Consider the following 17,443-nt stretch of genomic DNA (forward strand, 5'->3'; position numbering starts at 1 on the left):
GCAGCTCAGCTCCAAGTCCAGCCACTGTTTTCAATCTTTAGTGGCAGGGTGCGCAGCTCACTGGCCCGTGGGGGAATTGAACCAGCAACCTTGTTGTTGAGAGCTCACGCTCTAACCAACTGAGCCATCCGACCTCCCAATATAATTTTTTAAAAATATGGAAGTGTAATGAATTTGCATGGCATCCTTGCTGCAGGGTCTTGGTAATCTTCCTTATCATTCCATTTTTAGTGCTGCTGAAGTGAACACTCTATAATTTTTATCACACACACACACATACACCAGTAAAGTGCTAAACTTGTTTAAGATTAGGTATCATTGACTTATCAGATAAGGCAGAAAACTTGCAATCTGAGCTTTCTGATTGACTGATTTTTCTGGATGACTTTGGGCAAGTCATTTAAACCCTTGGTTTTGGTTTCCTTATCTTAAAGATAGGCAAATCCATTCCTTCCCTTGTCTGATGTCATAGGGATATGGTTTTAAAGAAAAGCAAAGTGCCAATATTTTGAGCTCCTGAGAGATGAGCTCCATCGAATTCAATGTGTATCATTCCCTACTCTAGTTCTCCCTCTACTCTAGGGAGACATTCTATGAAAGTCTAGCAGATAACGCTGGCTAATTAGATGCCTATATGTTTAACTAATGTGTGAGTTTTCTTTGCGCCTGATACTCTTGTATGGCAGGTGCAGTCACAAGGTTCTGTCTGTTTATTAATCACGCTCTTTAAAGAACTTATCTATAAGGTATAGAGTCGGAAGATGGGTGTGTCATGGATGTAACTATACTCAAATATGTGTAAATAGCAGACTTTTCTTAATAAAAGTTGATGTACTTTTTAAAAAGTTGGTGATTTGGTGGGAAGAAAGAAGAACTACTATTTATATTTGGGAAAGCCTATTTTCTTTAGAAAGTGTAGAATTGTTGATTCTGTAAATATGGTATATTCCCCAGCTTCAAACATAGGTCCCAGGCCAAGTTAAAATGTTATACTCATATATAAACCAAGTTCCATAGTATCGTACAACTTTCTTAAAACACAAGGTCAAGGAAAGTATGGTGACTTAAGGAGAGAGAAGGCCATGGGTTTTAGAGAGATACACCCCTGAGTTTGCATTCTGGCAAATTTATTAACTGAGCTTGTTTGTTAAAAGTCTTATAGAATGAGAAGACTGTTACCTCCTGCCCAGGGTTATAAAAATTAACTTTTTTTTTTTTTGTAAAGAGAATAGAAACTTTCTTGGGAATTGGAGGGATGTGGATAATGCTACTAAATATGAGGTGTGATCAAATAATACAGTGAATGTTTAAAGAAAAAAATTTATTATAGTAAAAGACACATTGGCATTAATCCCCCTCAAAATACTTCCCCTCATTTTTAACACACTTATCCCATCATTCTTGCCACTTTCTGAAGCAGTTCTGGAAGTCCTCTTTCGAGAGTGTCTTTAGTTGTGTGCTGTTGTGGCTGATTTGATGTCCTCAATCATTCTGACTTTGGGGAAGAGCCAGAAGTCACATGGTGCCAGATCCGGTGATGAAGGTGACTGAGGACACACCACAATGTTTTTATTTGACAGAAATTGCTGTACTAGAAGAAATACGTGACGGAGCCTTTCCGTTGTGATCAACAAATATGGTGAATGCTGCTGCCAAATGCTATCCAACAGAAAGACAGTGATCTTCAATATGGGAAGCAGTGAATCGAATTTTAGTAACAGTGTGTGACAAGTTTCAACTTGTTCAGTGCAGTCAATCAGGTGTGAGCTACGATTGAGAGAAGGTGTGTTTTAATGTGTGCCATAAATCATTCTTCATCAACGCTCTGTGTCACACATCGCTTCTGGTATACGGCAATATCTGTCAAATACAAACATTACGGTGTGTCCTCATCCACCTTATTCACCAGATCTGGCACCATGCAACTTCTGGCTCTTCCCCAAAGTCAAAATGACTCAGGACATCTAGGAAGCCATGACAGCACAACTAAAGATATTCACAAAAGAGGACTTCCAGAACTGCTTCAGAAAGTGGCAAGAATGATGGGATAAATGTTCGGAACGAGGGGGAGTATTTTGAGGGGGATTAATGACAATGTGGCTTTTACTGTAATAAATTTTTTATTTACACATTTACTGTATTGTTTGATCATACCTCGTATTTAGGAAATTAGGAAGTGAATTTTAGCTCAGTCTTGGTTTGGAATATAAGGCAGAAATTCTTAAGATGATAAAAGGAGCTGTGTTTTCAATTATTGAGGGATCATGACAGAAATGGAGAATTAGAAGAGGGCAACAGAGAAGAAAGCGAAGGGCCTATGAGAGAATAAAGAAAGAAAAAGTTATGACATAAAACACAGTATTCTCCATTTCTAGCATGATTCTTCACTAATTGAAACCTCCCCTGAACTAATTCCCTTCATCAGGTTCCTCAAATGCCTATACATGAATACTAACACATTTCTTAAAAAAGGGACTAACTCTAGTCTTTGTCCCTGATCCATGGCAAAATACATTTTAGTATGAAATCTATATACCTTTAGTTCTGAAAGAAACACTCTGAACTACATACAAAGTTTTTAATTAAAAATTTGAATTATTCCTATTCTGTGTATTAACAGTATATAGGGGAGAAAAAACTTTTTCTCTACACTATTATGTTCTGTGTCTGAAGGCTGTGAATTAAACTGTCAAAAGACAGATTATCAGGAGAAAAGGATGCACATATTTTATTTAAAAAAAATGAAATATATACTATATTTTATTGAATGTTATTGGTTTACTAGTTTCAATTTTACATGCGTGGGGGCTTCACAGGGAAGAAGTAAAAACCCAAAGAGGTGGTTAGACCTGGGAGCCTATAGTGACAAATTGTGGAGACTGAAAAAGGACTTTATTTTAAAAAGACTATAAATATATATTCAAATATAGTCATGGCTAAAGGCATAGCTATGTCTTTAGACAAAGGAAAAGGGAGTTGGACTCCTAGGGGCAGTAAATTGTGGGAAAGGGTTGTTTAGTAAGGTTTATTATGCAGGCTCCTGTTGGTGTCATCTCCAGTGGTTAAGAGTCTTCTCTTCCTGGTATGGGAGAATGGGGCACCTTTACAAATAGGAAATGTATGCTCTGCTTTTAGGCAGATGGAAGAGGGCAGAGTGCTCCTCCTGGGTCGGCTGTTTCTGAATTGGCTTCTGCTCAAAATGATCCTTATGTCAAAGTGGCATACTTTGGGTTGGCATAATTTGATCCCCCTGGAGTATAATAGTGGGAAAACATATTCTATTTTAATAAGACTATTCTATTTGCTCATCTGGGGACGGTGTCTACAGGCATTCAGAATGGTCCAGTGTTTGACATTCTATCGGAGACTGTCCTACAATACAGCTTCTAACAAAACTGGACTGTGCTGAACCCCTAGTAATAGGACTGTTTCCCTTTATACTAAGAAGGTTGGGAAAGCACCAAAATCTGCATGTGCCGTGTGCCCAGGCCGACTGTGTTCCCACGCAGAGTTCGTGCAGTGAGACCTAAAGTTCTAATGAGGTTGTTTAAAACGGAAAAACATGTCAGCCAGGCCTATGGTGGCTCTTTATGTGCTAAGTGTGTCCGTGAAAGAATCAAGCCTGCTTTCCCTATTGAGGGGCAGAATATCGTTGTGAAAGTGTTGAAGGCACAATCACAGCATCAGAAAGCTAAGTAAAAAAAAAATGAACCTTTTTTGAGTAACAAAAACAATTAAAAGGCAAAAAAAAAAGACTATTCTATTTAATATAGACTGAAAAAGGACTTTATTTAAGTCCTTTGGCTAAAGGCATAGCTACGTAAATATTTAATCCCTCAGTTACCACTGCTTTGAAACCCAGCAAGCACCGCTCTTTGTACAACACACCTTCTTCTCATTGGTTTTGTTTGCAAGGTGAACCTGTGATTATTTCTTTACAAAGCAAACAGGCCGCTCACTGTACTCCCTCTAGAGCAATGAGGGTTGTTTATAGTCCTTTTGAGGTCATCAACATTAATTCTACCTGTATTTATAAAACAATGCCTATCATGAATGAGACAATGATTGCTTCACACTTACTGATTATTAAATATTTTTCCATTCTGGTTTTTCTGTCCACCAGCAGCAGCGTGCAGGGTCAAAGACAGCTGGCCTCCCATGTCAGTGGTCTAGGATGGCCAGTGAAGCCACGAACATCCCAAGTCCTGTGGTGCGCCAGATTGACAAGCAGTTTCTGATCTGCAGTATATGCCTGGAACGGTACAAGAACCCCAAGGTTCTCCCCTGTCTGCACACTTTCTGCGAGAGGTAAGCCTCCTAGGGGCACGGAGAAGGAAGTCTCACAGACTGACCTTCCATAAAGGGTTCTTGCCAGAATTCTCCAGTTAACTACAGGAGACAATAAATCTTTTGTGCTTCTGGTAGAAATCGAGAAACATAATCACAAGTTGCCAATAATTTACTTTATTTCAAGTAATTACAAGTGAGAAGAAGCAATTTATTTCCACAGGAGATGGAACATTAAATATTTTAAGATTTAAGACATTAAAAAATGTTTTCCTTTGTTCTTTGTGAAACAATTTTTTGCCAACTACAGTTCTCTCACAGAGGATCTTTGGTGAAGGCCAATTAAAAATCTATCATTTCCTCCCATATAACAAATCAGGTAAGATACCTGGATATATGAGGATTAGTTAAAAGGAGAGAGCTTCCTTCCCAATATACTTCAGAAGACACATACTAATGGCACATTTGAATATTGTGATGTTTCAGATGAAAAAATTATATATATATATATATGACATAATTATAAATTACCAGAATAAGCAGGTTGCTATATGTGAAAATATACTTCCTTATTTATCTTTTTTGAATAGTTTTTTTTCCCATTGAGTTAATCAGTTATCAAAATACATCTTTATCCCCTTGTTCAACCTACCACATAAACAATTAAGCATAAAAAGATTGTTAGTAATTAGTTTATCTATGGCCTACTTTAAGTATTTCTATAGTACGGTTATATTTTCTTTTCTTAAAAACAAGCATGGTAATTATGTTTTATAACATTATGTTAAATATATTTTCTGTTATCATTTAATACACATAATTAAAAAGCATTGCTTCTTGTTATAGAATAGGAAGTTAGTATTTCCAGTGGCTTCAGATCAATACTAATTACATCTGCCATCCAATTTAGCATGTATTAGTTGTCTGATTGAGTGTGCTTTGAGTGGATTTACTTTGGAGGGTCTTAACTGCAACAGAATAACCACATTTTTGGTGGTGATGGATGGAGGGAGAAAGTAGATTTGTTACTGGTAGTTGTGGTTTTGTATTTGTTTGTTTTGCTTTCTTTGTTGTGAGGTTTTTTGTGTATGTGTGGATACAGAGTTTTTGTTGTTTGTCTCAGTGGTAGTATATAGGTAGACATAGGTAGTACCAATACTTTTCACTTTATTCATTTTATACTTTGGCTGTGTTTTCTGTCATAACTTTTATGTCAGTACTTTGTGATTCATATTCCAAGATGGCTAAATGGAAGAGTAATTTTTGTTTTCCTCTCACTTAATAGGTGTAGCTAAAACATGAATACCAGCTAATTGTTCATGTGTCCCTTGGCTCACATGGTAAGATCATTATTTGATTTGCAGCAGTTGATATAGCCTGGCACTCTTTATCTATGGTGCTGAGGGCCACTCAGTCTGAGCTCGGCAGAGCTGCCCTGTTCCCCAGTGTTCAGTGTCCAGTGGTCTGTTGTTTGGCCCCCATTTCCTTGTTCTGACAGGTGAGAAGCAGCACTTCTGGTCTTCTGCGGCTCTGTCCCCTGCCCTGTCTGGTAGGTCCAGCTCAACCCACCTAGATGAGATGGAGGTGCTGCTCGTTGAGACAGGAAGAGGACACAATTTGGGGGGTAGTCATCGGTTTGTTTGGGAAATGTTGAGTTTTAGAACCTGTGAGACATCAAAGAGGAAATGTTAAGAAGACAGTTGGTGTACAGATCTGGGGCTCAGAGGAGATACCTGTGGGAAGAAATATAAACATGAGAGTGTTGTGCTTTAGCCAGGCACACAGATATAATATCCCAGGGACAGAAGAGGGGTTACAGTGGAGCCGGGATTAATTCTGAAGTGTACGGACTCAGTGGAAACAACAGGAGGTCTGACAATTAAGTTTGCGAATTTGTTGCAACGATGTTGCTAACCTTTTTTGATATCAGAGGAATTATTCATTATAAATTTGTACCAACTGGACAAACAGTTAATCAAGTTTACTATTTGGAAGTGCTGAAAAGTCTGCATGAAAAAGTGAGAGGACCTGAACTTTTCGCCAACAATTCATGGCTCTTGCATCACAACAATGTACCAGCTCTCAGCACTGCACTGTCTGTGAGGGAGTTTCTGGCCAGTGAACAAATAACTGTATGGGAACACCCTCCCTACTGACCTGATCTGGCCCCCAATGACTTCTTTCTTTACCCAAAGATAAAGAAACTGTTGAAAGGAAGACATTTTTATGACAGCCAGGACATCAAGGGTAACACGACAATAGGTAGCTCTGATGGACTAGGTGCTGGCCTCGGTGCATAGCTTCCCAAGGCGAGTTCTTCTAAGGTGACCGTGGTGATATTCGGCAATGAGGTATGTAGCACTTTTTCTAGGATGAGTTCGTGGACTTAATTGTCTGATCAGTAGAGCAGACAGGAGAACCAGGTGAGTGTGGTTGCATAAGCCAAGGGAAGATAAAGTTTCAAAAAGGAGGTGGGAGGATGGGAGCATTGTGATCAAATTTGATGAATGCTGCTGAGAAGTCTAGTGAGACAGGACTGAAAAATGTTTGTTGGATGTAGACGTCATTAGAGACCTTAGCAAAAGCTTTTTCTTTTCAGGTATTTATTCAGCCCTAGTTACCTCTGTGACATAAGGAAGGTCAATTAACCTCCTTGGGATAAAATCATTGGTTTTTCAAATTCTATTTGGCCAACAAACTGGAAAACATTGTATATGTAGTTATTTAGAGTTTATAGACTCTGGCACCAAATTGCCTTGGTTTGACTTCCCCTGACTAGCTAAGTCCTTTGGGCAAGTAACTTACCCTCTCTGCCTGAATTTCATTATATGTCTAAAAGCTATCACGATATCACCTTCTTCATAGGTTTGTTGGTAATTCTTTGAATTTAATGGGCAGTACATATGCTGGTCATTATTAGTGATACATTTTCACTAATTAAATGAATTAAGTTGATGCCTGTTGAGGTGAGGCAAGAAGAGAGCATGTCAGTGTGACTCTGGCTGTCCCATTCCTGCTTCAAACAAAACATTTCCGCTACTGTGATGTGTTTCCAACAGCCGAGATCTGCTTACGACTTAGTATGTAAAAAGAGTTTCAACGCTAACAAAAAAGTGTGACATGTTTCTCCCAAAAATTCATGAACACCAGACTAGATATTCTAAACCAATGCTTCTCGCCTAGGATCTGATTCATTAGGCTTGGTGTAAGACCTAAGAATCTGCATTTCCTCCAAGCTCCCTGGTGAGACCAATGCTGCTTGTCCACTTTAGTCTGTGTAGCGACAAGGCTCTAGAAAACACTACCGAAGTCAATGACAGTATTCTTTTTCTTTTTAATTAAAATTTATTGGGGGTGACAATGGTTAGTAAAATTACCTCGGTCTCAGGTGTACAATTCTGTAATACATCATCTGTATATCACATTGTGTGTTCACCACCCAGAGTCAGTTCTCCTTCCATCACCATATATTTGATCCCTTTTACCCTCATCTACCATCCTTCTCCCCCCTTACCCTCTGGTAACCACTAAACTGTTGTCTGTGTCTGTGACTTTTAGTTTCTTGTTTGTCTTGTTCCTTTGTTGCTTTCAGTTTTATATCCCACAGAACAGTGAAGTCATACGGTTCTCGACTTTTTCTGTCAATGAGTTTTCTTTTCCTTGACAGGGCCAATGCAAATACAGGTTACCTTTTGGTTTCAGAAATAGCCCTTTCCCAGTGAAGGAAACTACAAAGGGAGTGTCTGCCAAGTAGCCCGGGTAATCGCTGAGAACGTGGATGGTACCTGTGATTGTAGCTCTTCTGTTCGGTGAGTGCACTGAGCTGACAGTCCTCCTGCTTCTGCTTCTGCCACAGGTGCCTGCAGAACTACATTCCCGCTCACAGTTTAACACTGTCCTGCCCAGTGTGCCGCCAGACCTCCATCCTGCCCGAGAAGGGGGTGGCTGCGCTTCAGAACAACTTCTTCATCACGAACCTGATGGACGTGCTGCAGCGAACGCCAGGTAGCAACGTTGAGGAGTCCTCCATCCTGGAGACCGTCACCGCAGTGGCTGCGGGAAAGCCTCTGTCTTGCCCAAACCACGATGGGAATGTAAGTCACGGCCTGGCAGCAGGACCGCTTTGATTTGGGTAGGCTTAGGGCACTCGGAGGTGCTACCTGAAAACAGAACTCCACCTGGACAAGATTAAAAACGATTTCTGCCAGCCCACAGACTATTTTGCCTGCTTTCTTTCTCTGACCAAATTTATTTATATACTGAAATCAACCTTCATTGTGTCCACTTATAAGGCTCATATTGTTGGTTTCCGAGGAGACCAAACCCATAACTATTCACAAGCTGGGCATACATTGACCCCCATACACATCTGTGTAATAAATTATGGATAAAGATTTAATACTGGATAAGTTCAGCAAATTGGGGACGTTTGTTGAAATGTTGATTACAGTTCTGTGAGAGACATTTTTCTCATGCTCCGTTAGACCCTATTCCTTAATCATAAATCAAATTTGGAAGATATGGAAGTCCCTGATCATAGATCACAGACTATGAATTCCAAACCTATTTCTTGCCACTAGAAAGTACAATGATTGTTATAAACTCAATGGGACCTGCATCAAATAACGGACTTACAATGGCTGTGTGACCTGAAGAGGCAGACTCTGTGGTGGCCGAGAGCTCTGGCTTGAGAATTAGACTTCAAATCCTGCTCTTCAACGTGTTCCCTGTGTCAGCTTTTCCAGTTTATTAAATTCTCTGTGTCTCACTGCCTCATCTACGAAAATGAAGTAATAATAGTATTTACCATAGAGGATAAGGGGCGAGTTAAATGTCTAAGTTCTATCAAGCATATAGAAAGCTCTAGATAGATGTTAGCTATTAAAATTATTCCTAATTAATCACTTTATCTCCTTTTTTCCTTATATGATGGCCACTTCAATAGTGTTGGAAACTGCTCATAATATAAGGCTCGGGTATAATAAGACATTCAAGCGACAAAAGATAGTTGGAGCAAAGCCATTATTATTGGCCATAATTCCTGTTTATGTGCCTTATCTCAGAGCATTCTCTCTGCCCACTACAGGGCAGCCTCACAGGTCTAGAACTTGCCCTGTGGTTTCCCACCTTGGAGCCTGGCTGTTCTCTGTTCCTTATCCCTGGAGTGTTCTTTGTTCTCTCTTTAAGTGGCTAGCTTATTGTCACCCTTTATGTGTCAGCTCAGATTTCTCCTGCAGAGCAGTCTTGTCTAACAGCGCTAAGGCGGGCCACCTCTGACACCAAGTTACCCACCATCACATCACTTTCTTGATCTCCCTCATGGCATTCACTGCCCTCTGCATGCCTTCACCTGTGTGTTCGTTGACTTCTTGGTCTGCTGGCTTTCCTTTTGGAAGGTGAGCTCCAGGAGGGCTGGGACCATGTTCACCATTATACCTCTAGCGATAAGCACAGGTATATATGAAAGTGTGGAAATCGTCGGAGACCGACCAGCTGAGAATAAGCAAAGGCTCTGTGTTCCCAACTTGCTATATCAAGGAGTTAGACACCGTCACTTGTGTTTTGGCAGAGAGTCAAAGGCAGGCAGAGGAATGGGAAAGCTCTATCGTAGGAAAAAAAGGGAAAGCTTCAGGTGTGCCCTGATGGAATGACGTTGGCATGGAGAAGCTGGAAGCCAGTTACCTGGAAGGGGGGGCATCCTGTGTGGTAATTTAGGGGTACATATTTGGCTGTCTCTGATTGGTCCTAAGTTGGAAGTGGGGACAAAAATTAGGGGTGCTATTAGTAATCACGTCCTAGTTTGGGGCCAGTTGTTATGGAAGTTATTTAGCTTTTTGGATTGTTATTAGAGGTAGCAGTCTGACTGCCTACAAATGTGATTTATAGCAGGCTGACTTCCTGGGTTATTTATTGTAGATATGGAGTCGGTTTCCTGGGTAGCTTGTGAGTCAGAGTACTAATTTTACATACGGCCTGGCCATTGTCCATTTGTATATTTAGTCTCTGCAGAGTTAATCAGTATCTATTTGTTGAATAAATGTGCCAGACACCATGCTTGGTTTCTTACACACCACTCTGCAAAGTAGGAGTTAGTGACCTTCGTGTTATAGATGAAGAAACAGACTTGAGCAGTTTAAGTCACAGACTAATTGACACATCATAAAAGCTAAACCAGGAGGAAATAGCACCCTGAGCTTTTTGGGAACCAAAATAAAAGAGACATCAGGGATTAGCTATCTTTAATTATTTAATTGAAAGCACACCAGACTATCAATCACTATAAGTTTTTCATGCACTGTATTATAAGGGAAAATTACCATGTAACTTTTGTAAAAGGAACTTTCAGTGATGCCTTCAAAAGCAGTTTGACCATCTCTCACACTGTCTCTTAGTGAATACTGAGGCTGTCTCCTTCTGGAGCTCACATTCTAAATACTAGACTAGGAGGACATTTTTAATTGGGTATAAAATGTCATCCAGGTATGGAGCTCTCTGGAGATCTGACTTGATAGGGGTGTTTTAGAAACATGAGGAGGCCTTCTGTAGACACTGGTCTAAATCTGGGATGTGAAAAGCAATCATATAGATTGAGAAATAGTGACAACTGGAACGATTACTTCAATAAGTAAAGGTAAGTATGTTGTGGAATTCAGGAAACAGCATGTAGCTCGGTGCTGCTAGAGCACAGAAGTGGGAGTAGGGGTGGGGTGGGAACACAGGTGGGCTGGAGAACACAGGATGGGCCTGGTAAGATAGATAGGGAGAAACGGTGATGAGCTTTGAATGTCATTGAGAAAATATTTGACCTAAATTCCATACGCAGTGGGAAAGCATTACAACCTTTAAAGAGGAGATGAGTATTAGTGGCATTACATAGAGGAATGGAGTAGCAGAGACATCAGTTCTGAGTTTATTGAGTTGTCCATATTGGAGATGATACAGGTAGAACAAGAATAGCATCAGTGGACTTGAAGCAGGAAGGATGACTTTCAGAGAAAAGAGTAAGTACTTTCACTTGATAATCTGCCTCCCACAAATTAAAAGGCATATGCTGAAGCTAAGCTCTTAAGATGGTGAGAATTTGAGCAATTAAAATTGGTCATATACTAGGTCACAAAAATTACTACATTTTTCCCAATGTGTAAACCAAGTTCCTACACCCCAATGCACTCAAATTGCATAGTAACGTATGTTATGAAGAAACCCCAAATCTTTTTTAAAAGCTCATAATTATTTAATCTAAGAAAGAAAATAGCAAAATTAGACATATTACAAAATATTGAAAGTAGAAACCTTCTCTGTTAAAGGCACAGGGTAAAGTTAAATCTGTACTCAGGAAATTTTATAGGCGTAAGTATTTATTTAAAAAGAGTTCAATTCAACTCTTAGGAAAACCAGTTTGGAAACCGTTAGGAAAAACAGCAAGATATATGGAACATAAAAGAAGAAAAAATAAACAGAGTTTGAAAATAATAAAACAGTTGAATAAATCTAAGAGCTGAATTTTTTAAAGTAATGAAATAATCTGATAAAGCAATGAAGGGAAACATAGATAAATCAAAATAGGGCTAATAAGAGACCTTAATACAGATAAGAAGATTTTTAAAATAAGTAAATCAATTCTATGTGCTAAGGGCTAATATATTGAAAGTCTGAATGAAGCAGGTGATAATCTAGGAAATTACAAAAGATCAAGAAAACTTGAACAGACTGATAATCTTGAAAGAAACTAGTAAAAGTTAATTTAAAACTGAATTCTTTTAAACCTGTATAAAACAGATACGATTCATAGTATGTATACTTCTGGGTCATAAGAAAAGATAGAAAGCTGCCCAATTTGCTTAAGATCTATTCATAGCCCTGATCTATTCAAAATCTAGTAGAGGCAAAATAAGAAGAAAAGTATTAATCATTCATTTTATGAAAGTAGCTGTAAAATTCTTAATTAAAATACCCCAGCAAATTCTTACAATGTAGAACTCTTAAAAATTAAGAAAAATGGACAAAGAACTCAGAAGATTCACAGGGAATATATAAGCGGCTAATAATCATAAGAAAAAAATTGCTGAGCTTCACAAATAGTCAAATATTCTCAAGTTTGCTACAATTTTATAAAAAAGATAACCTGTGCTGATGAGGGTATGGTGAGATATTTTTATGAGCTGTGGGTAGGAGGGAAATTGCTCTTCAAAAAGTTTATATCAATTTGACAAAATGCAATGCGTGTTTTTATGCAACTTCTTATCCTTTAATCCAGTAAGTTGACTGATAGAAATATTTCTAAGGAAATTGTTAGAGATTATAATGAAGATTTGATATAAGAACATTAATTGAAAATTTTATATTTTAGTAAAAATCAGAAATAATCTAAATGTGCAATTTTAGGGAAATGGTTAAATTATGGTAAGCCATAAAACTAATAATTGGGTAGCCATTCACACTGATGTTTTGGTAACATACGACATTTATGCCAATATGTGAGTATTCTTATATGTTTAGTTTGTTTTTTAATTAGTATATATGTAGTATAAAAAGGAGATGGGTATTCTATGCAGAAGGGACAAAGTGGCACAGAGAATGGAAAAGCAGAGGGACTATAATTTTCTATATGATCCCAGAGTTCCAGGATCCAGGAAGTGGTGGGTGACGGGCTAGAGAAGTAAAAGGGCCAGGTCTTGGAGGACACTGGATGCCATTTTGAGAAACTTGAGTCTGTCCTAAGTCATGGGGGGCTATGAAAGGAAACTGTTAAGCATTGGAATGCCCGGGTTAAGATTTGCATTTTGCTCATTTCGGAGTAACTGGAGATGTGATAGGGAGGGAGGGTAAGTTCTAAGAGAATGGGCCTGAGGTAGTGAAACCACCTGGGAGCCTGCTGGAATAACCCACAGAGGGGGCCTGATCCAGAGCAGCCAGAACAAGACTGGAGAAGTGAGCTGTGCAAGAGTTGATCGGCTGGGTGGACTGGTGGGGACAGCAGGACTCCCCGGTATCTAGCTTGCGTTCCTGAGAAAGTGGTGGTACATCCAACTGAAATAGAGGTTGACTCTTTACAATTACTGTGAATTTTTAGAAAAAGGAATTTTCTATCAAACTTAGAGAACCTTGGAGAACGAAATATGTCATTAGTGCCTGAAGAACAAACACAAAAGAATTCCTAAAGATGTATTTCCTGAGCACACCTCGCAATAGAGATCATTGGATGTCACAGGCTGCTAAGCAGAAACTCAGATACTAATTCCAGCAAAATTAAAGAATTCTTTAGGTTAAAACTTTACCTTGTCTCTCTGCCAAATGCATTACATCAAATCACACTACAAATGAAATTTATCTAAAGAGTTTGATCCTCCTTGAAGGGAATGAAGCTATTTAAAGTATGTTTTGAGCACTTTCCCTATGTGAGGTCATTATGATTCTTTGAAATCATAGAATTTATAAACCAGCAAAAGGCCTTGGAAAATTAGCAGCGTGTTGTCTTGAATCACTCTATTTTTTCATCATAGATTGCAGTTCACTGCTGCTGCTTTGAAACCGGGGTCCTCATTGCAGATTCAAGCCAAATGCATGCAATATTACAGATAAATTGCTGCAGTTAATTGCCATGGGTAAATCTTTAAAAACAGTTCAAGCGTCTGAAGGTTAATAAAATCTGGTAATTAACAATAAAGCAGGATGTTGCTGTGATAAACTGCCTGGTGCTGATTAGCACATGTGGATGAAAGCCTGTCATTTACTTTAAGTGCTGTGACACAATCTGTCTTCTAATTAAACTGCCATGGCTGCATTGTCCAAATACAAAGAGAAACGGGTATAGCGGTTCAGTGATTTAAGAGGTTCTTTGCACTTAAAGTAGACACTGGAACTCATGCCTGGGCAGTCCCAGAACAGGAATGATCATTAAACCCCTCCCCCACCCACCCCCTTGTTGCTTGCTTAGGCCTGACTAATGAGGATGTTACCAGGAGGTGCAAAGGAGAGATCCTCATTTGGTATGCCCTGCTAGTAACAAGTTCCCACTTTCAGAAGCCTGAGGGTTGCCTGCAAGGCCCTGACCATCCTTTTCAGCAGTTAGTAATGCATATGGTCCTGGCCATCTTCTATTCTAATGAACACAAATGGTGACTACCTGTCAGCAACGATCAGCTCATCCTAGCTTCTGGCCCACCCACCCCCTGGGAGCAGCAGCAGCATCTCAGTTCAGGATGGATGAGCTCAGCAGAGTCGCAACACCTCACACAATTAACTTTCAGCTGGAGTCAAAGCTGTCAGAACCCAAGCATAAGTACTTGCGAATGAATAGTTGTTGACACTTCAAAATGATTTCAGGGCCTTTGCTTCCCAAGCAACACTTAGGATCCTGAATCAGGAGCAATGACCCAGGTCTGCTGCTGTCTCTTCAAAGTTGCAATCAACTTTTTCTTTTAATTGAGGTAAAAGTCACATAACACAAAATCCAACATTTTAACCATTTTAAAGTGTTCAATTCGGTGGCTTTTAGTATATTCAGAAGGTTGTGCAAACATCACCACTATCTAATTCCAGAAATTTTTAATTATCCCCAAAAGAAACTTTATGCCCATTAAGTGGCCACTCATTCCCCACCCCCTAGCCCTAACCCCTAGCAACCACCAGTCTGCGTTCTGTCTCTATGGATTTGTCCATATGGACACTTGATATAAATGGAATCTTACAATATGTGGCCTTTTAAGTCTGGCATCTAGCATTTATCATAATGTTAATCAAGGTTCATCTCTATGGCAGCCTATGTCAGAACTTCATCCTTTTCTATGGCTAAAGAATATTCCCTTGTGTGCATATACCACAATTTGTTTATCCATTCATCAGTTGGTGGACATTTGGGTTGTTTCCACATTTTGGCTATTATGAATAATACTATTAAGAACATTTGTGAGCAAGTTTTTGTGTGGACATGTTTTCAGTTCTCTTGGGTATATACCTAGGAGTGGAATTGATAGGTGATATGGTAATTCTATGTTTAACTTTTGAGGAACCGTCAACTGTTTTCACAAGCAGCTGCATCATTTTACATTCCCACCAGCAAAATATGAGCGTTTGGATTTTTCCACATTCTTGTCAACACTAGTTATTATCTGGCTTTTTAAGTCCAGCTATCCTAGTTGGTATGAACTAGGTCTTATATCCCACAATTTTGCTGAATTCATTTGTTAGTTCTAATTGTGTGTGTGTGTGTGTGTGTGTGTGTTCTTTCCCTATATATAAGACCATGTCATCTCTTAACAGAGAAATTTTTACTCCTTTCTTTCCAATTTGGATGCATTTTATTTCTTTTTCTTGCCTAAATACCCTGGCTAGAACTTCTAGTACATTATTGAATAGACGTGGCAAGAGACACCCTTGTCTTGTTCCTGATCTTAGGGGATCACCATTAAGTATGTTAGCTGTGGGTTTTGTAGATGTCCTTTATGCCCTTTAGGTTGATGAAGTTTCCTTCTGTTTCTAGTTTGGTAAGTGTTTTTATCAAAAAAGGGTGTTGGATATTGTCAAATGTTTTTTTTGTGTGGTTTTTTTTTGCATCAATTGAGGTGATTCTGTGGGGTTTTCCCCCTTTATTGTATTAGTGTGATGTATGATATCTACATTGATTTTTGTATGCGAACCACCTTTGCATGTCTGGGATAAATCCCATTTGGTCATGATGTCTAATCCTTTTAATATGTATGCAGCTGGATTCAGTTAGCTAGTATTTTGTTAAGGAATTTTGCATCTCTATTCATTAGGGATATTAGTCTGTAATTTTCTTGTAATGTCTTTGGCTTTGGTATCAGGGTATTGCTAAAGTAATAGAATGAGACAGGAAATGTTCCCTTTTCTTCCCTTTTTTGAAGAGTTTCGAAGTATTGCTAATTCTTTAAGTGTTTGGTAGAATTCACTAGTGAAGCCATCTGGTCCTGAGTTTTTCTTTGTTGGAAGTTTTTTGAATATTGATTCATCTGTGTACTGATGATAGGTCTGTTCAGATTTTTTCTTCTTTGAGTCACGTTTGGTAGTTTGTGTGTTTCTAGCAATTTGTCCATTTTATCTAAGTTATTGGATTTCTTGGTATATAACTGTCCATAGTGTTTGTCCATTTTGTTGATCTTTATTTACAAAGAACCACCTTTTGGTTTCATTGATTATCTCTATTGTTTTCCTATTCTCAAATTTCCTTACCTCCACTATCATCTTTGTTTCCTTTCTTCTGCTTGCTTTGGGTTTAGTATGTTGTTCTTTTTCTGGTTCCTTAAAGTGGAAGCCGAAGTTATTGATTTGAGATCTTTCTTCTTTTAAATGTAAGTATTTACAGCTATAAATTTTGCTCTGAGCACTTTCTCTCATATGTTTTGGTGTGTTGTGTTATTTTTATTCATCTCAAAGTGTTTTCTAATTTGCTTTGTGATTTCTTCTTTGATTCATTGTATGTTTAAGAATATGTTATTTAATTTCCACATATTCATAAATTTTCCAGATTTCCTTCTGTTATTGATTTCTAATTTCATTCTATGTGGCCATAGAAGATACTTTGTATGACTTCATTCTTTTTACATGTATTGAGATTTTTGTTACCTAATGTATGGCCTATTCTGGAGAATGTTCCATGTGTACGTGACAAAAATATATATTCTGTTATTGAATAGAGTGTTCTGTACACATCTGTTAGGTCTAGTCAATTTACAATATTGCTCAAGTTCTCTTATTCTTTGTTGGTCTTCCATCTAATTGATTTATCATTACTGAAAATGGAATATTTAAATCTCCAACTATTATTATGTACTGTTTATTTCTCTCTTCAATTCTGTCAGAGTTTGCCTCATCTATTTTGGGGATCTGTTTTTGGGAGCATATGTATTTATAATTGTTATAGTTCTTGATGGATTGACTATTTTATCATTATATAATGTCCTTCTTTGTCAGTTATAATAACCTTTGTCTTAAATTTTGTTTTGTCTAATATATTGGAATAGGCACTCCATCTCTTGTTTGGTTACTATTTGCATAGAATATCTTTTTCCAACTTTTACTTTCAACCTATTTCTGTCTTTGGATCTAAAGCGAGTCTCTTATAGACAGCATACAGTTCACTCATTCAGCCGTGTTATTAAATACCTACTATGTGCACGGAATTACCTAAGCTCTG

At 38.4% G+C, this 17,443-nt stretch overlaps 1 protein-coding gene and 1 pseudogene across 9 annotated transcripts in view; both read left to right on the forward strand.

Annotated features, from left to right (window-relative positions):
• The window catches only part of TRIM2 (tripartite motif containing 2), a 132,557-nt gene that overhangs the window by 76,584 nt on the left and 38,530 nt on the right, over positions 1 to 17,443 (forward strand). For 4 of the 9 annotated variants that reach the window (XM_033133942.1, XM_033133937.1, XM_033133945.1 and 1 more), the window contains exons 2-3: positions 4,124 to 4,308; positions 8,144 to 8,381. In XM_033133942.1, the coding sequence (XP_032989833.1) occupies positions 4,175 to 4,308; positions 8,144 to 8,381 (372 nt within the window). In that variant the 5' untranslated portion in view covers positions 4,124 to 4,174. Of the gene's footprint in view, positions 1 to 4,123; positions 4,309 to 5,572; positions 5,628 to 8,143; positions 8,382 to 17,443 lie in introns of those variants that run through there. The other 5 variants (XM_033133943.1, XM_033133938.1, XM_033133941.1 and 2 more) reach the window with 2 other exon arrangements.
• On the forward strand, positions 3,338 to 3,699 carry LOC117037674 (60S ribosomal protein L34-like; annotated as a pseudogene).

This window comes from Rhinolophus ferrumequinum, chromosome 18 (genome assembly GCF_004115265.2).
Source record: "Rhinolophus ferrumequinum isolate MPI-CBG mRhiFer1 chromosome 18, mRhiFer1_v1.p, whole genome shotgun sequence".
In the NCBI taxonomy this organism is placed as follows: Eukaryota; Metazoa; Chordata; class Mammalia; order Chiroptera; family Rhinolophidae; genus Rhinolophus; species Rhinolophus ferrumequinum.